Raw genomic sequence first — 19686 nt, forward strand, 5'->3', positions numbered from 1 at the left:
ACAAGTCTCGTGTTTCCTCATGAGGCATTGGAGTGTGAGGAGCCTCACTGAAAGGAGAGCCGCACCTTCTGCCCTGGGGGAGGGAGCAGCCCCCGCGCGGTGCAGGCGGTCGCTGTGCGGGGCGCTGGGCAGCGGGAGCGGGGGGAGCGGGCGGGAGCCGCGGTGCAGGCGTGGAAAGGCCCCCGTGCCTCCCGAGTCCAGGCCTGCTGCGTCTGCGCCGCAGGACTGGAGCTGCTCACCGCCCCCATTTGTATTCACCCACAGGCTAACGAAGGCAAACTCGCCTGCGTGGGGCAAGCTCGGGCCACGCACTTGAGGGCTCAGCCCGGAGCCGCGGGATGCGTTTCCCACCTGGGGTCCCACCCGCTCCGCCCCTTGGGACGGGCTTCTTTGGCCCGTGCAGGTGTGGCAGGGGTGCCCGCCTGGTGCGCGGGGAGGCGATGACCGCGGGGTGAGGACGGAGCCCAGCAGGCAGTGTTTCCCGAGAACGCTCCCGGCAGCCTGGCTCCGTGCCTGGCGGCGCCGCGGGCGGGACTCGAACCCGCGGCGAGGGCGGCGGGCGGAAGTGAGGCGGCGGATGGGGCGGGCGGCGGCGGCGCGAGCCGGCGGGCGGCGGCCATGAGCTCCGAGCGGCGCCGCGAGTGGGGCCGGGGCCGCGATGGCGAGGGCGGCTCCTCCGGCGGCTCCTTCGCCGCGGGGGGACACGGCGGGCGCGGCGGCGGCCGGGGCCGCCACCCCAGCCACCTCAAGGGCCGCGAGATCGGGCTGTGGTACGCGCGGAAGCAGGGCCAGAAGAGCAAGGAGACGGACCGACAGCAGGTGAGGGCGGCCGCGGGGCCTGCGGTCCTGCCGGTTGCGTCCCGCGCTGCGCTGCGCTGCGCTGCCCTGCCCTGCCCAGCCCTGCCCAGCCCTGCCCTGCCTGCCCTGCCTGCCCAGCCCTGCCCAGCCCTGCCTGCCCTGCCTGCCCAGCCCTGCCCTGCCCTGCCTGCCCAGCCCTGCCCTGCCCAGCCCTGCCCAGCCCTGCCCTGCCTGCCCTGCCTGCCCAGCCCTGCCCTGCCCTGACTGCCCTGCCTGCCCTGCCTGCCTGCCCAGCCCTGCCCTGCCTGCCCTGCCGTGCCCTGCCGTGCCCTGCCTGCCCTGCCCTGCCCTGCCCTGCCTGCCCAGCCCTGCCTGCCCTGCCTGCCTGCCCAGCCCTGCCCTGCCCTGCCTGCCCAGCCCTGCCCAGCCCTGCCTGCCCTGCCTGCCCAGCCCAGCCCTGCCCTGCCTGCCCTGCCCTGCCTGCCCTGCCTGCCCTGCCTGCCCTGCCTGCCCTGCCTGCCCTGCCTGCCTGCCCAGCCCAGCCCTGCCCTGCCTGCCCTGCCCTGCCTGCCCAGCCCAGCCCTGCCCTGCCTGCCCTGCCCTGCCTGCCCAGCCCTGCCCTGCCTGCCCTGCCCTGCACCCTGTCTGCCCAGCCCTTCCCACGCTGCTGGGGCGGGAGGGAGCGGTTGTCAAGGGCTGTGTTGTTTCTCGTTCCCAGAGAGCTGTGGTGCGGATGGACGAGCGCCGGGAGGAGCAGATCGTGCAGCTGCTGAGTACTGTCCAGACTAAAAGTGAGAAGGAGCAAGAGTCCATGTCCTGGTGGTCTGGGGATGAAGAAGGGTAAAGAGAAACAATTGCTAACGCTTTTATTTACTTTCAGTTGAACAGTCTTCCCGCAAACGGGTAGGAAGATGTATCAGAAAATACCTGTGTTTAGTGAGTGGAATAGGTTAACAGATATACTCGGTTTTCTCTGTGTGTATCATCATCCTGAAACAGTTGGTAAAATTGCTGTAAAACCCTTTTCCTGATTCTTGTTCAGTTTGGGGTGCCAGATTGTTACTCAAAATCACAAAATCCTGTAGTTGGTCTCCAAGCCTATCAGAATCACAGAATCACTTGGGTTGGAAAAGACCTTCAAGATCATGGAGTCCAGCCACTAACCCCTCTACCAAGTCCAGCACTGAGCCATGTCCCCAAGCACCACATCTGGACAACTACACACATCCAGGATGGTGACTCAACCACCTTCCTGGACAGCCTGTTCTAGTGTCTGACAACCCTTCCAGTGAAAAAGTTCTTCCTAATGTCTCATCTAAACTTCCCCTGGTGCAGCTTGAGGCCATTCCCTCTTGTTCTATCACCTGTGAGAAGAGACCACTGCTGGTCTCTTTACAGCATCCTCTCAGGTAGCTGTAGAAGGTGATGTAGATGTAGAGCAGATGCCTGGAGTTTCTCAGCTCCCCTGGCCTTTGGAATTACTCTTTCATAAGGGCATTTGACTTCATTTTTCAGTTACTGTGCAGTCTTGGAATGTATCCTTGTCCTCTGTGAAATGGGTCTGTTCTTAGCACATCAAGGGTTTTAAATACCTGCAGTGCAGAGCTCAGCCAGGTGTGTCTGTCAGGGAACTGAGCTGGTCAGGTCTCTGTTGGGCAGAACAACCTGGTCCCAGGACAGTGGCTCTGAGAGCAGGTGGAACTGGGATCCTCTGGGGTTGTTTTGAGGCTTCGTTACTTTCATTTTGATACAAAAGAACACGTTACATTTCTAGGTACTGATGCAAAATTCTTGGTGGCTGATAATTTTTAGACTAATTGTTTTAATGGTGTATGCCATGCTCTCACTGGCTGATGGTCAAGGAACTTCTGGGTGCAGGGTCTCAAAATCAGATTTAAGGTTGGCCTTGAATGGTCCAGTGTGCAGCAGCCAGGCACGTCTTGGAGAGTCTTTGATGTGTCTTGTTCTCTGCACCTATTTCAGACCTACTCCAGAACAGCCTGCAAAAGTGAAACCAGGTGCTGAAAAGGCTCCTGTGAGACAGAGACCAGTCTTGGAAAAAACATTTCTTGATCGGGATGTGGAATATCTCTTTGAAAAGAATGAGAAGGATGCTGATTTAGATGAGCAACTTAAAGAAGACTTAAGAAAGAAGAAATCTGATCCTAGATACATTGAAATGCAGGTATTTTTCCATGTGTTTAAGAAGAAAGCTTTTTATTGTTTTTATGGGTTGTTTGTTGGGTTTTGGTTTTTTGTTTTGTTGGGGTCTTTTTTTAGTTAAACTAACCAGAGAACACAACTTCTTGCCATTTATTTTCTAGGAAGTTGTTGTGATGTTACTTTGTCTAAAAATTACTCACGCATACCCACCAGTATGACAGTGATTATAAAACAGGCTTTCAGTGACAGTTTCTGATTGCATAAAATGTAGAATTTTAAGCTTTCACCTCGTCCAGTTGTGTAAGGTTTTCTGTTTGTTTTTTAACTGATTGTTTCCCAGCGTTTATGTCTAAGACCAAAAGCCCAAAAAGTGGATTCTGCAGGAATTGCCTCTTAAAAATGTAGGTGACGTTGTTATCTAGTAGCAGCTTATAAAGTTGTCAAAGAATTAAACCTGTTTCTGGTGGGCTTGTGTTTTATCTAAGTTTGTCATGTTATTTCAGTTTAGCCTAGATCACAGATGAAATCTATTACATGCCTTCAGTCTTGAAAGGGTTTTTAAGAGATGTGCTGTTACTTTCTTTTTCTCCAGAGATTCCGAGAGAAACTCCCTTCGTATGGGATGAAAGAGGTAAATGTGAATTTAATTTGGAAGAATATGTGTTTCTGTTGTAGAACAGGAGAAGACAGGTGTGTAACTGGGACTAACAGGACACCTGGGGTGCCATTTTTGGAGGTGCTGAAGCCTCCCAGGTCATGACATTGGGCCTGATGTCTTCCCAGAAAGCAGCTCAGGTTCCCTGCTCCAGGATACCTGTGAAGTTTCTCTGGGGCCATGTACAGTTTAATCAGCAGAGGCAGCAGCATTCCTGGAATCACAGAATGCCAGGTTGGAAGGGACCTGAATGATCATCTGGTCCAACCTTTAACCGTTCATGGACATGGTGTAGAGAGCCAGATACATTTAAGGGTTTTTAAATTATTTTTTTCAAGTATATGTCTTTTCTTCTTTCTCTGCCCGTTAAAATTCTAGAACATTCCTAGTTATTTGGATTTTGCTTAGAATAATTGTCCCCTGCACAAATTGTCATGCCTTCTTTTTCTTATATATATAAAACTGTGGCCATTTGTTGAACTCAATTTATATTTGTCGAATTCAATTTATAATTGAATATAATGCAGGTTAAACATTTTCTTTTTTAATCACAGACTTATTGGCTGTACTGCTGGATCTTAATGCCGTTAGTTTGCCAAAGTATAATAGACATCAGTGACAGTATGAGTTAGTACTAATTTAAGTTAATACTTCATTTGATGTTGCCTGTACGAAACAGCAATTGAGTGGTGTTGTTTTCTTCTGCAGGTTCAGGGAACAATTACTGAGCTTCCCTTCTCATGCTTTCTTCTAACTTCTCAGTAACACAGAATTGTCAAAATCTTGTAAAATCTGTTTTGAACAATAATACAGTGAGTGGTTTTTCCTCTCTTTTTGGAAACAGGAGCTTGTAAACCTTATAAACAGCAATCGAGTGACTGTGATAAGTGGAGAAACTGGCTGTGGAAAGACAACCCAGGTGACCCAGTTCATCCTGGATGATTACATCGAGCGAGGGCAGGGCTCCATGTGCAGGATTGTTTGTACCCAGCCCAGGAGGATCAGTGCCATCTCTGTAAGTGTCAGTTTGACAAACTGAGGAACTTGTTTCTTGTGATTTTTTTTTTTTTTTTCCCAGTAAGAAAAAATGAGGACAGATTACTGCCTTGCTCAGAATCATGGAATGAAAATCTTTTTCTTACTGGGCCTAGGATCCATGGGCAAGCTGATGAACTGAGTGTGCAATCTGCTAAATTATTTGATGATAAGATCTGGAAAAAGAAATATAAATGACCAGAGAGGTACTGTGCACCTCTTGAAGAAGCTGCTGTCCCATCACATGTGCTCCCACTGGGTTCAAAGCTCAGTGAACACATTCCATGTGTAGCAGGCAGTGGAAGTGGCTGCATGTGACCTTGTTTGGAGTCACCTCAGGTTCCATTGCAAATAACAGTTCTGTTCACACACTGATTTGTTAACAGAGGGCTGGCCTTGCAAGCCTCCTTCTTCCCTGAGCTCAATCATGGTTTATATCTGAATTTAATGGATTTGGGCAGTGCAAATGTGAATTAAGGTGAACACTAATGTTGTGTCAGGCCCCTTAGAGGTATTTTAATGAGCAAGAAAGAAGCGCACAGTAATTAATCTTCTTGACAGTGGAGTGTCAAGTGGTTAGAGAACCTGACTTCCTCTGAGGAGAAGCTGGCCCTGCTGAAAGGGTGAGTGTATTGTAAATGCTTCAATGGTTGTCTTCCTTTAAAATGTGTCCTGGCTTGCAAACCTCTGGAATTCCTGACAGAAAACACTGTTCTCAGTGGAGGAGAAAATGGTTTTCAGGGTGTTTCTTTGTTACTTAAGTGACATCTTGGTTCTAGGTGTTTCCGTCTGATGAGTAGCTAAATCATAGATTAGCTACTCAGTTTTTTTTTTTAAGTTTTCCTTAATGCACTATTTTGATTGTATTCATTTTTCCAAGGTGGCTGAGAGAGTTGCTGCTGAAAGGGCAGAAGCATGTGGGAATGGCAAGAGCACAGGGTATCAAATTCGTCTGCAGAGGTGAGAGAGGCTCCCGTGGCAGTTTGTGCGTTCCTGGAAAGTAGCAGCTATTGTTACTTAAGCAAGGAAGTTTGGGAAGTAGTTCTTAACATAGGGGAGTGCTTTCATTCTAGTATTTTCTCCGTAGCTGGTGTAGGGAATAAGGTGTCTGAAATTTAGCCAAAAGTTGGAGTGCAGTTACTGTATTTCATGCAGCATGTGACAGAGGCTAGCACCAAGTTATATTTTGTCTTGTAAGTCCTTCTTTCAGCTCTTCTGAAAGGTTCTGCTATAGATAGAGATACAATTGATGTCCCTAATCCATGAATTTCAACAAAAAATGGAAATGCTAAAGGAAAGAATGCTCTGAGCCATATTTCTGGGGGAAACTATTTGCTGTGTTTCCCTGTTGGGTGATTCCTCTGGGATCAGGCAGTAAAGTTGGGTCCGTTGGCCAGAGTTCATAGACCTCGTGCCATGGAGCAGAAGCAATGACATTTGAAATCAGCTGTAATTAAAAAAAAAATTGATCTAAAATGTTGCCAGAGAAGGATGGAATCTCAGTTCTTGTTGAAGCAAGACTGCTGGTGGGAGATGGCAACTTAATCCTTTCAGCATTTTCATTTGGGTTTACAGGACCTCATTTCTATTTTTCTTTGCTCCCCAGTCAGGAATGTTACACTGCTGTGCATTGAGCTGTTATCTGTGCTTAGAGCTGCAAGAGTTTGGGGTCAGATCAGTGATCAGATAAAATGCAGATCAATGTGCAAGTGATGAAATAGGATGCCTGGGAAGCCAGGGCTCCTGTCAGATTACAAGTAGTTCATTCCCTATCAAGAAAAATACTGTTTTAATTCCTTGTTCCTCCAATTGAACTGTAAGTGAGCAAGTCAGAGGATGAGCCATACTTCATCGTGTCTGAAATTACTATCTGCATTTTAAGCTTTTAATGTACTTTGTAAAATACAGAGGAGAACTGAGCCATTCTTAATGTATCTCTTTCAGTCGGTTACCAAGGAAACAAGGTTCAATTTTATACTGTACCACAGGAATTGTCCTACAGTGGCTCCAGTCAGATAAGTAAGTTTTCCTATTTAAAAAGAAACTGAATGGAATTATGAAAGAATGTGACCACCAACCTGTTTGTAACAGTTTCAAGTCTGTTTTTTTTAATTTTGCTAACAGCAAATATTTAACTTCCTGCTCTTCTATTTTAGGCACTTGTCCAGCATTAGTCATGTAGTACTTGATGAAATTCATGAAAGAAATCTTCAGTCAGATGTTCTAATGAGCATTATTAAAGACCTTCTGAATGTTCGTTTGGATCTGAAAGTAATACTAATGAGTGCAACTTTAAATGCAGAGAAGTTTTCAGAGTACTTTGGTAGGTGAAATGCTTCCTGTGAATGTTCCTCTTCAGTAATTTAGACTTTTACAGTATAATGCAGGTCTGAAATTTTAGGATTGATCTTTATCAAAAGAAGTAATTACTCCAATTTTACCAATAGTTGCCAGCTGCTGGAGATGCTTCTTTCCTTGGTTTCCATCATGAGCACATGTTGCTTCTGTATTTGCTTTTCAGACACTTTGTGGAAACAGTATCTCTGGTGTTGTCATATTTAATATTGACATATTTTTGAAGTCTTGGTGTGACTGGGCAACCAGACTGAAGCCTTTAGGTGTCCAGTCTTCCAGCTTCATCCCGTAGCTGCACGTGCTGGAGAACAACACACTGCTTGCTACCTATGCTTTTGTTATTCAGCAGCTGCATTTGGAAGTTAGTGTCTTCCATGACAATTCCAAAATAAACAGAAAAAAACCCTGTAGCCTTGTCAACTATATTGCAAAAATAGTGAAGAAAGTTTATTGCCTCTGATCTTTCAGCATAGTATTGTATTTTCTGTTTAAAAACTGAGTTGTGCCTCGACAGATCATTGTCCAATGATTCACATACCTGGGTTCACTTTCCCTGTGGTGGAATATCTTCTCGAAGATGTAATTGAGAAGTTGAGGTAAGTGTATTTTCTGAACACTATTCTAGACAATATTTTGGGGTATCTCTTTTCAAAGATTATCTTGGTATAAATAACCTGTGGAAGAATTAGCTGTGTTTTTCAACAGGAAGCCTTTCAAGGGAAGTTCATCAGCTTTTACAGTGACTAAAAGTGGCATATGACTATCTGGAAATGGTGGCTTGAGGAGGAATAAAACCCTGTCTTTTGTTGTGAATTTTCAAGCAACTAAATCAAACTAGTCTTTGTTTAGATTTGTTTTTCTGCATGTCCTCGTGCTTACTAGAGATGGCACCTGTTTTATAAGTAGTTTTACTTTCAGAAAGGAAATGTGAGAGTCGTACTTACATGGTGTAGCTAAAGCGTGGTGTGTTGTCCATAGTTTGGAGAAGGACTGTGCAGCTGGCTTGAAATTACTTGGGTTTCAAATATTAATTGTTTATTATTTCAATGCAAAGGTACACTCCCGAGAGCACAGACCGCCGGCCGCGGTGGAAGAAGGGCTTCATGCAGGGGCATGTGAGCAGGCCAGAGAAAGAAGAGAAGGAGGAGCTGTACAGGGAGCAGTGGCCTGGCTACTTGCGGCAGCTGCGGGGCAGGTTGTTCTCTTTAAAGTTTTTAGTCACTTCTTAACTGAGAAATACAAATTAGGGCTGAATACAATTACTGTGCTTTTTATTACATGATGGTTCTTAAACTTGCTATTCTGAACGATAATGGCACTAGGCTAAATCTGAAGAGCAGGCTGGAGGTGCAGTAACTGAACAGCCAAAGCAATAAAGGGGCCAGTAGTGGGTCACACAGGTGTCTTGTGGCAGAACCAGGAGTGCATGGCTGTGTCAGTGAGGTACCAGTGTGTGTGCTTCCCATGCCTGCAGGTATTCAGCGGGTACAATAGACGCCTTGGAAATGATGGATGATGACAAGGTTGACCTTGACCTTATAGCAGCACTGATCAGACACATCGTTCTGGAAGAAGAGGTACGTTCTGTCTCCTGTCATCACATTGTAATGATGGGACTGAATTGTGGTCAGTGGCTGTTGGGAATGTCAGAGCTGAGAGGTAGTTTGGCTTGTTACACAGATATAAAGGAGAATAAGTTTGGTTTGCTCTTGTCAGAAGTGATCTTGTTGCTTTAAATTATCTAAACAATAAATCACTGTTGAAGTCTTGAGTTTCATGTGGGGTTAGTTAGTGTGTTTATTGAAATGCGGTAGAATCCATGTTTAAGGGGGAGCACAGACCTGAGTAACCCTCCTAGGCTTGTGGGTATTAATAGTTATCCCTAAATGGGCCTTAACTTGTTATTACTACATAACACTATCAGAATATTAATATCAGAAGGACCCTGTGCCTGAAGCAATGACAAACATGAAGTAAGAATAACTTCTGTTTCCACAGGTATAATGTATACAGGTTGTCATAACCTGAAGTTAAATATTTTTTCTGTGTTCAAAAACATCTGTGGAAGAGCTGACACTTTGATTCCTTAAAGAGAATTTTGATTATTAAAAATATCAAATAATTTAATATTTCAGTTGGTAGATCACTGTGAATAATGAGGATGAGTTGCTGTTTCATATTTTGTTCTTGTGTCGAAAATGATACACTAGTTTCTGTTAATTTACAGCTCAAATTCTTCTAGTGTTGACATGGCTCTATTTAGAACACTGCAGGAGAAAAAATCAAGTGTTTATTTATTATGATCAGATAAATATATGTAGACAACTCTTTTCTAGAAAACAATTTCATAAACCAGATCTGAGGCAATGAGGTTTCAAATGCCACATATCCTACATATATATATATTTATGTACAAGAGCACAAGTAGCTGGTTCTTTGCATAGCATGTAATTTATTCCAACCTCTTCTCCCTTTGCTCCCTCTTTTATCCATAGGATGGTGCAATTCTAGTGTTTCTTCCAGGCTGGGACAACATCAGCACTTTGCATGATCTCTTGATGTCACAAGTCATGTTTAAGTCAGGTAAAAACTAAATTTTACATGGGGATTCTAGCAGTAGCATTAGTGGCAAACTCTTTAATTTTTGCATGGGACTGCTGGGTTTGCATTGGGTTCATTGCTTTTTCTCATCTCACAAAATGATTGCAGTGTGTTCAGCATTTTTTGTATTTCTGAGGTATCTTTTACCTGATAATAATGCATTTTCCTCAGTCTAGGAGAAATCTGAGAAAGAATCTCAGTCCTGCATCTATTTCCTTTGGTCTTTTTCTTGTAGCTCTGGTAACTTCCATCCAAAACTAAACTCTTTTTTCATTCTCTGTTCATTTCCTCTTCTCTGGATGCTTCAGCAGCTTTTGTCTACTGCTTTGCTGAGAGTTCTTTTAAATCCTGTTTGCTCTTAGAAGCTTTTCTAACCAGACACTAAAATACACCATGCCTGTCAGAGATAATTCATCCTGTTTGCATAACTCATGGTTTGTCTAACTGTGCTCTTGAGTGTTCAGATTGTTGTCTTACAGTTCATGTTGTGTATGTTCCATAGGTAAAGAATTTCAGTTTATTTATTTAACTTGAGCAATCATTAAATAATCTGATAATTTAAAAATTAAATGTAAATTACTGTACATAACTTCATGTATTTTCTTGTCATTGTAGCATAGTAAAAAAATCCTTTATTTTACTTTAGAATTTGCCATTATCTACATATATTTGTGAATTCAGACTAAGAAACAGTAGACTGACTTGCAGCACATTTTCTCTGTTCTGCACAGTTGACTTCCCTGTAAACTCAAAGTTTCTGTGCTTACACCATATCTTTTACTGATTTTTAATTTTCAGATAGGTTTATTATCATACCTTTACATTCATTGATGCCCACTGTTAATCAGACTCAGGTAAGCTTTTCTTCTATTGTAATATTTTACAACTACCAAAAAAAAAAAAGGAATTACATGTGTTTGCCAAAACCCAACATGTAAATGGGCTGTGGATAATTACAGGTTTTTAAGAAGACCCCGCCAGGAGTAAGGAAAATCGTGATTGCTACCAACATTGCAGAGACTAGGTAAATAGCCAGCTCTACGGGCCAAAAAATGCTATTATGCATTGCACAAAATAAATGCAAGGGATCATTTAAACTATAAACCTGTTTAATGTTTCCAAAAATAGGTTTTTTATGTTTATGCCATCCATTTATAACAGTTTATCTTTAAAAATTGTATAGAGTAAACCATTGTTTTCCTTTACTTGTTTTAAACAATTGAAACATCATGTTACTCTTATGATTCACTTTGTTGTACATGGTAAATCTGAGCTGCCTGTCCTCTCTGCAGGCTTCATAACCCCATCTGGTGACTTATGCCAGACCTAGGAGAATAAATGGAATTCTCTCTTGAACTGCTTAGTAATGTAATTCTTAATGAAATTCCAAACACAGTTTTTTTTTTTTAATTGTTGGCTCACAATTTGGGAGGGGATCAAGAGATGAAGAAAGGGGATAAACCTCTTTCAAATCCTAGGTTAGGCTTGCAAAGATGAAAAGTTGCAATGTCTCCCCTCTTTTTTAAACAGCATCACAATAGATGACGTCGTGTTCGTTATAGATGGTGGAAAAATAAAGGAAACTCACTTTGACACCCAGAACAACATCAGCACGATGGCAGCAGAGTGGGTTAGCAAAGCTAATGCCAAGCAGAGGAAAGGCCGGGCAGGAAGGTGAGCCTCCACACCTCAGCTGTGAGTCCATGCTACAAAGAAGAGAAAACTGACCACAAATTCATTGCACTCAGCTATATACCACATTTTTTTAAAAACTTCTCTCCCAAGAAATACCTTGTGGAATATTTTCTCTCTTGTACAGTTCTTCTCTGGTCTCTTCATGACTCCTTTTGAGCAGATAATAGGTTTCTGTGTTCTGCAGGGCCTTTTTTCCTGTGGGTGGGCCTGTGTTCCAGAAAGCTGAAATGGCTTTTGCAATTGAACACACTTCAGTTCTGATTCTGTGCGGTGCTGTGGAAAGCTGGTTAGAAACAAACAATCAGCACGTCACAGTGTCAAGGGCATGTAGTGATAGGACAAGGAGGACAAGTTCTTCTTAAACTGGAAGAAGGGAGATTTAGGTGAGACATTAGGAAGAAATTCTTTGCTGTGAGGGTGGAGACCCTGGCCCAGGTTGCCCAGAGAAGCTGTGGCTGCCCCATCCCTGGAAGTGTTAAAGGTGAGGCTGGATGGGGCTTGGAGCAACCTGGGCTGGTGGGAGGTGTCCTTGTCCATGGCAGGGGGTTGGAACGAGGTGGTCTTTTAAGGTCCCTTCCAACCCAAACCATCTGTGATTCTCTGAAAAAAAACACCAAAATACAATTGTTTATTTAAATAATTCCAGGGTTCAGCCAGGCCACTGTTACCATCTCTACAACGGACTGCGTGCCAGCCTTCTAGATGATTATCAGTTACCAGAGATCTTGAGGACGCCTTTAGAAGAACTCTGTTTACAAATCAAGGTAAACACATGAATCTTCCAATGTGTTTATTATTTTATCACTGGAGTAAGAGATTGGGAGATTAAGTGAATGCAGGTGTGAGAATAGGGTTGTCTTCAAGTCAAAATTCTGTTACACCAGGACAATATATTTAGCTATCAGTGGCACAACTTCTGCAGAGTGCACACTTGTACCTAGATGCATCCAACCCAGGAAAAAGAAGATTGTCCAGTATAAATAAAAACTGAAGTCTGTTAAAAATTTGAACAGTGCTTCCCCCCACTCTGCCCCCAATGGTCATTCCATCAGAGGAGCTTCAGTGAAAATGCCAGTGAGTCAAGGGATATGATGTCTTAAAAGAATTTTACTAAAAAGTAGTTTTAAGACAGACATGAGTTTCCTTTCTGGCAGTTTGTATTTAAATCCTGATGCATGCCTAAGAGATCCTATGTGTATGGATACTGAGTGAACAGTATGTTTCAAATTTAATCATTAATACATTTTTCTTTTTGTTCTTAGTTCTTAATTCAGATTCTAACTCAAGCTGTGAATTATTGTTCAAATACTGTGGTTGCTGCTTACTAATTTTAGGTAGTCATCTTTCCACAATTGCTGCAGGTTTTTGGTTGTGTTTTTTCTTCTTTCAGATTCTAAAGCTTGGTGGAATTGCCCATTTTCTGAGCAAACTCATGGATCCACCATCCCGTGATGCTGTGATGTTGGCCATAAATCATCTGATGGAGCTGGTAAGGTATTGCTTGATGTACATGTAAGGAAAAAGCTGTGCAGCACCATGTTACTGCCTTGTTTACAGGCAGTTCTGACTGTAAAGGTCTAGACATTTGCAACCCCTTATCATACTGTGTAGACCCCTTGCATATCCTCACTGAACAGAGGCAATAACCTCACATAATACATGTTTGTGGGCTGCAGTGAATGTTCCCTGCAGACACTTCTTAACTCACTGCTTCTGTGACATCCTGCTCATGGCTGCAGCCAAGAGCCTTCCCATCCCAGTCTGATGAGTGAAGAGTTGGAGATACTTCTTCTGTGGGCAAATAAGGTAGATAGGAGCAAGATCTTGTATGTCAGTGCCCCTTTGGGTGCTGGGGAAAGGGAGAGCAATGACACACTTGTACTGCTGACTTCTTGCCCTGATATTATTTGTACCAATCAGTTGTAGCAATAAATTGAAATACGTGCTTTAGATGAAGGGCAGTATTGAGACTGATGGCAGGATTCTGTAAATGTTTAGATAAAACTCACATATGGTGTTCTGTGACAATGCTGTCCAGTAGCAAAGGGCAGAGTAAATAAAAACAAATGATGTTGAGGGCAAGATGCAAGTCTGAAAATAAGTTTAATCAGGAGAACAGGAAGACACTCAAGAGTTAATAATGTTTCATACCTTCTTCCAGAAGACACTCAGCCCTAGATCACTTGCAACAAAATTGAAGATGGTTGCTGTTTTCTTGGCTCTAATTCTCCATTTCTGTTTCTCCATAACTTCCTTGGTCACTGTCTTGCAGTATCTCACTAAAACTACTTGCCTTCTCCAGCTCTTAGGCTGTCCTTTGCTCTCTAGAGACACTGCTGGCTGTTTGGAGGAGATACTCCCCATTTCAAATACTGTGTTCATTCTTTCTGCTTTTCTTCTTCTGTCAGAATGCTTTGGACAAACAAGAAGAACTGACTCCCCTGGGTGTCCATTTAGCACGATTACCAGTTGAACCGCATATTGGAAAAATGATCCTCTTTGGAGCTCTGTTCTGCTGCTTGGATCCAGTGCTCACAATTGCAGCTAGCCTCAGCTTCAAGGACCCTTTTGTCATTCCTCTGGTAAAGTTTTTATAAAATTTTAGGAATCTCAGAAGGACATTGGGACTTACTGAGATGTTACACCTTAAAAGCACTTTAGTCTTATTTTAATGTTAATTACATTTTCATTAGTAGAAGATTGCCTTCACATGCCATGAAGTAGTCTTTGTCTACAGAACATCAGAAATAGCTTTAATTTTCCTCTGTGTAGCATACGAAGTATTGCTGTATATTTATATTTGTACCTTAATTAGGAAGAGTGGTGTATCAGTCATGAGTATTTTATAGGTTCTCATTATTCTTAGGGCAAAGAGAAAGTAGCAGATGCAAGAAGAAAGGAACTGTCAAAGAACACTAAAAGTGATCATCTGACTGTGGTGAATGCTTTCACGGTAGGCAAGTTTTAATGGTTTGGCTTTTGTCTTCTAGAATTTTGAGTAATAGGGATTACTCTTAAGGAAAAAAAATATCAATTTATGCTGTGAAAATCATTATCACCCTTCTAGTGTTGAGGAATCTTGTCTTCAGGCTCGGTAGCCTACTTTTTTGTGGATAAGTCTATGAAAGTTAAAGAAAACAACGTTGCAGGTACCTTGCTGAAGTCTTTAATTCTAGTCCTTCTGGCCTCTACAAGATGCTGAGGCCAGGTTCAGGAGTGTTGGAGATGCATTGGTGCAGTGTTGGGACAAGAAGAAGAAGAAAGAAATGGCCTGGGTTGCAGTATCAGCCCAGCACTGTTTATAGCAACAAATGAAGTTCTGGCAAACTTGGCTCTATTTCAGTCCTCTCCGTGGAAAAAGGAAGTTTGTCATTCACAATGGTGTGAAGTTGGGTTTTCTACTCTGTGCTGCATAAATATAAGCAAAGAGGTCAGAGGATTTACTTTTGTAGAGACAAATGTAACTTTATTATAGTTTGTTGATCTCTGTGTTTTGCTGCTGTTAATTTTTTAGTGCATGTTCACCTACAAACACTTTTGAATTATGGTTCTAATTTGTAGGGCTGGGAGGAGACTCGGCGTCGTGGCTTCAGAACTGAGAAAGACTATTGCTGGGAGTATTTTCTGTCTCCAAATACACTCCAGGTAACACCCTGACAAGTCTTTAGGATCACTTCTGTGGGGAAAAGAGGAGGAGCTTTTTGGCACAGCATCATTCTGGGACGATTTTTCTTGTTTCCCAGATGCTGCATAACATGAAAGGACAGTTTGCTGAGCATCTTCTTGCAGCTGGATTTGTGAATAGCAGAGACCCCAAGGATCCCAAGTCCAATACCAACTCAGGTAAACAGTGGAAGAAAATGGAAAATTTCTGATAGCTGAAATCTCAGTTTGCAAAACTGTGTTATTTACTTTGCTGTCCTCTACAGATAATGAGAAGTTGCTCAAAGCAGTCATCTGTGCTGGTTTATATCCAAAAGTTGCAAAGATCCGACCAAGCTTCAGCAAAAAGAGAAAAATGTAAGAGTTTGGTTTGATGTTGGTTTGTAACCTGTGGATACCTGCTAATCTGTGAAATAACTTCTGTGCACCATACCATGCTATGGATAGTGTTTCAAGGTAGCAACAGCACTGCTGCTAAAGGAGTCCTACCATCATCTCTGATCTACAGCAGTAGTTGAAAAACTATCTTTATTACTGGGCATGATAGACCCCACAAGTTCTGGTCTGTGGACCTATCATTTATGTTATCAGACCATTTATTCTTATTAACTGTTACCAACAGGAACAGTACACTCATCAGAAGTCAGACATCCTTCTTTATGGGTCTGATTTAAGATGGAATGAAGGGTTGAACACTTGGATTAATTTTTCTGGGTGTGTCATGTCAAAACAGCAGGCTTGGAGCAATCATCATTCCTATAAATGAGAAACAAATAAAAACCCCCCAAGTGATTATGTGAATGAAAAGAGTAGGAATAGGTAGTCAAAGCTATACTTTAAATTCTGTAATCCTGTCTATAGCTCACACTGCCAGCCAGTTGATGCGTCCCTGTTAAACAGCCCAGTGTGCAGGAGTCAGCTGAAGGGGTGCGGTGAGGGTGCAGGCGCTGGAGCTGTCTCTGTACCACATGGTGGAGCTCCATGTAAGGCCGGGAAACCTCAGTATTGCCCACTGAGCAAGAGATTTGTTACACTAACCACTGCCTTGGAGAGGCTCTGCCACCCACTGTGTCTGTTCCAAAGGCTGAACTCCATGTTGTGCAAAATGCTTCTGCCCAGAGGGAGCAGAGAGCTGAGTGATCCTCACCCAGGGAATTGCATACCTGGAATGTGGGAAGGAGGAGAACAGCTGTGCTTCATACTTGGTTTCTGCTTTTTATTTTCTGATGGCATTATGATGTTAGGGAGAAAAGTGATAGTAAGTATAACCAAAGCAGGTGGATGTTATCCCTTGAGTCAGATTGATTCCAAGGCACGTGGTGCAAACAAGAGGTGGGCCTTCAGGCTGGGTGACAGTGGTGTAGCTGGTCCCTTGCTCCCCACTGACACTGCTTAATGCTGAGCAAAGAATCCAAATGTGGAAGTTCCTGATGTGGGTTTTCCAATAAATTGCTCAAAACTTGGTTCCTGTAACCAAACTCAGTAACTCAGAGACTCCTTCATTTGGAAAAAGAATGCCACTTTGTTTTTTCTCCTTGAGAGAATGACAGGAATTATTAAGGGTTTAAATTTGTCAAAGAATTCAGACATCTTAAATGCAGAGACCAATGTCTAAAAATGAATACTGTAGATCCAGTTGTAATCTTTTGGGAAAGTTAAAAGTTTGTTCAAATGTCCTTGTACTTTCAGAGTTCAGAACACTAGTGGGTAATTGGAGGGTTTTTTAACTTGGGATGTGACAGTGCTAAATTTTCAAGATCTTACTTCAGTCCTAAAATGAAAACTTCTTTTCTTGTAAGGGTGAAAGTTTGCACCAAGACAGATGGAACAGTTAATATTCATCCTAAATCTGTGAATGTGGAAGAAACAGAGTTCCATTATAACTGGCTTGTGTACCATCTGAAGATGAGAACCAGCAGCGTAAGTGAAGGTTTATATTTGTGCCATTTATTTTTGTAGCTCTTTCATTAGGTTGGATCGAGGTTCAAAGGGGATGTGAACAGTGCCTTTGTTTGAAGGCTTCCTGTCTTGGGTCATTTCTTTTACATGCTATTGGCTAATGTTCTTTGTGATACTGGTGGTATTGTTCCACAGATAGCTAATATACTAACTTCTGGTTGTTTGGGTTGGGGTTTTTTTGTTTGGTTGATTTTTTTAAGGTTTTGCCAATAAGAATGTAATTATTTATTTTTAATCCAGTGTAGCACTTCTGAATATGCTGAAAAAACTTTTTTTTTCCCTCTGATTGCTATGGAGTAGTTAGTCCTTCACACAAAGCAGTGAAATCAAACCAGATTTGGCACCAGTTTTGCTCCTGTTTAATCTGATTGCACATAACTTTTCCAGCTGAGTTGCTTCAGATACGTCTTGCACATTTATGAGTAACTCCGAATAATGATCTTGTGGAGTTCTAGTTTCATTAAGGGTTCCTGACATCCCTTAGAAAGTTTTGAAGGGTGACTGGACAGTTTTGTCGTCCTGCAGATTTACCTGTATGATTGTACAGAGGTCTCTCCGTACTGTCTCCTGTTCTTTGGAGGAGATATATCCATCCAGAAGGACAAAGACCAGGACACCATCGCTGTGGATGAATGGATTGTTTTCCAGTCTCCAGCAAGAATAGCACACTTGGTTAAGGTGACTATGTCTAATAATAATGTATATGGGAGACTTTGTGTATCTGATTCTTCTTAGAGATTTCCATAGGTGATGTTACAGTGTGCCTGCTGACTTACCCCTATGGGGAGATAAGGTTTTAACTGTATTCCCAGTAGACAGTTAAAATGGACAAATACAGGAGATCTGCTGAAGGTGTGTGCCTGTTGAGGCTTCAGGATTGTGGTGTTCATCTTGTTCAGCTGGTGCAGCCTCTGCTGAAAAATTCAAGGGGATATTGAAAACCTGTAGAAGCTTCAGAGCATTCAGAGCAGTCAAAGGGTGGATTTAAAGTGTTAATAACATGTCTTACAGTGAGAGATGTGAACAGCTTCATCTCTAGTTCTCCATAGCAAAAGCTGTAGGATGACTTGATTAGTCCATAAAGTGTCCACACGGATAGGGAAACATGAGGATGTGGCTCTTCAGCTACCAGTAGTGAGTTCCAGTGGGTGGAGGAGCTGACTATAGCTTTGTTTAATATTAGATCCTAGAAATCATATCTGACTCTTTTTTTGAAACCCAGTTATTTTTAATCTTGAAATAGTCATTAAAAAGTCATAGTCATAAAAAGTGAAACTAATTTTTTCACCCTGAAAATAGTGATGTTAAAATGGATTGGAGAACAGCAGGTGTAAAGAGTGGAACAGAAAGCAAAAGGGATTTGAACTTGCTGTAGTAACGTGTCTAGCTCTAATTAGCTGTCTTTTTTTTTTTTTTCTTTCTTTCTTCATTCCAACCAACTCTTTCCAGAATTTAAGACAAGAGCTCGATGATCTTCTACAAGAAAAAATAGAAAACCCACATCCCGTGGACTGGAACGATATTAAATCCAGGGACACAGCAGTACTGACAGCTATTATAGACTTAATCACAACACAGGAGAACGAAAGTGCCAGAAACTATGCTCCACGGTTCCAGAGTGAGCGCTATAGTTGACACACTTTCCTCTGTATCGATAAAGCCAACTTCTTCACCTAATTTTTCTGTTTTATAGCATTTACTTAGCAAGAAGAAAAACTTTTTCAGGGTAAGCTGGTAATTCCCTCATACTGAAGAGCAGGTATTTCAAAGTAGTTGGTAATGTCTGTATATGCATGGTATTCTGTGTTCCGTGTGGCTTTGCAAATAAGAGAAACTGCAGTGCTAGCAGTGTTAGTTGATGTATGGTTCTTGTCCTGCTCTGGCTTGCCTTTTTTTTTTTTTTCCTTCCCCATCAGGTAACAGATATTCAAAAAAACCTGCTCAAATACTGCTTACTAATACTTAAACTGTTCTTGCTACTGGTATAAACATCTCAAAAGACTTTGTTTTTTTTTTTAAATTGGAGGTGTTGAGTAATTATGCTCGCTCTGTTACTCCAGCTGTGCAGCAGCCTTCTCACCAACACTTCCACAGAAGGTATTATAGCTTAATTAAACTAAACTTGAAAACACTTCCTAAGTTTGTACTCTTGGAGGAAACAGTCTTCAGAAATATTCTTTTCTGCCTTTCGTCCCATTCAGTCAAATCTTTCTTCACTTTCTGCACCCACCTGTCATCAGTGCTGACTAAAATTGCAGAGTACAGGACACGTTAGATGGAAGTCATGGTGGAATACAATTTAAGGTTCCCTTGCATTCGAATATTTCTTTTTTTAAAAAAAACCAGCCCATGTATGGATGATAGTAATAGATTAAACGTCTTTTCTTTAAAGTCTTATTTCCTCTGTTCCTAATGTTACGAACATGGTTCTGTGCTTAACACTCCCAAGTACGTAAGAACATTATTCAGGGTTTTGAGGCGTTTTCTCATTATTTCTTACAGCTGGAAAAATCCAGAGAGTTCCACCTGCCTGCCCTCCCCATCCGCTGATTGTTGCAGCCCCAGGTGCTGCCGGCCCGACCCAAACCGCGGGGCAGGGGGAACGCGCTGCCTCGGCCGGGGGGCGGTGGATGCGGGAAGGGCTTTGAGGAAGGGGGAGAACAAAACGGCGGGGGCGGCGGGCGGGCCCGCGGCTGCAGGCGGTGCGGGGAGAGCAGGGCTGGGAGGGCGGCCGGGACCCCCCGGGCCCCCCGGGCTGCGCG

The 19686-nt window shown here is 43.0% G+C and overlaps 1 protein-coding gene across 1 annotated transcript; it reads left to right on the forward strand.

Annotated features, from left to right (window-relative positions):
- The first annotated feature begins 602 nt into the window (after positions 1 to 602).
- DHX36 (DEAH-box helicase 36) lies at positions 603 to 19315 on the forward strand. The gene is made up of 25 exons (XM_051626477.1): positions 603 to 819; positions 1517 to 1638; positions 2782 to 2983; positions 3554 to 3592; positions 4461 to 4631; positions 5532 to 5611; positions 6596 to 6670; positions 6808 to 6974; positions 7521 to 7602; positions 8061 to 8201; positions 8481 to 8583; positions 9502 to 9589; positions 10406 to 10461; positions 10567 to 10631; positions 11138 to 11281; positions 11949 to 12066; positions 12693 to 12791; positions 13711 to 13884; positions 14169 to 14255; positions 14864 to 14947; positions 15046 to 15145; positions 15232 to 15322; positions 16765 to 16885; positions 17450 to 17602; positions 18374 to 19315. The coding sequence occupies exons 1-25, from the start codon at positions 619 to 621 to the stop codon at positions 18557 to 18559; spliced, it is 2949 nt and encodes a 982-aa protein (XP_051482437.1). The 5' UTR covers positions 603 to 618; the 3' UTR covers positions 18560 to 19315.
- The last annotated feature ends 371 nt before the right edge of the window (positions 19316 to 19686 follow it).

The sequence above is a fragment of the Apus apus genome, chromosome 8, assembly GCF_020740795.1.
Source record: "Apus apus isolate bApuApu2 chromosome 8, bApuApu2.pri.cur, whole genome shotgun sequence".
Taxonomy (NCBI): domain Eukaryota; kingdom Metazoa; phylum Chordata; class Aves; order Apodiformes; family Apodidae; genus Apus; species Apus apus.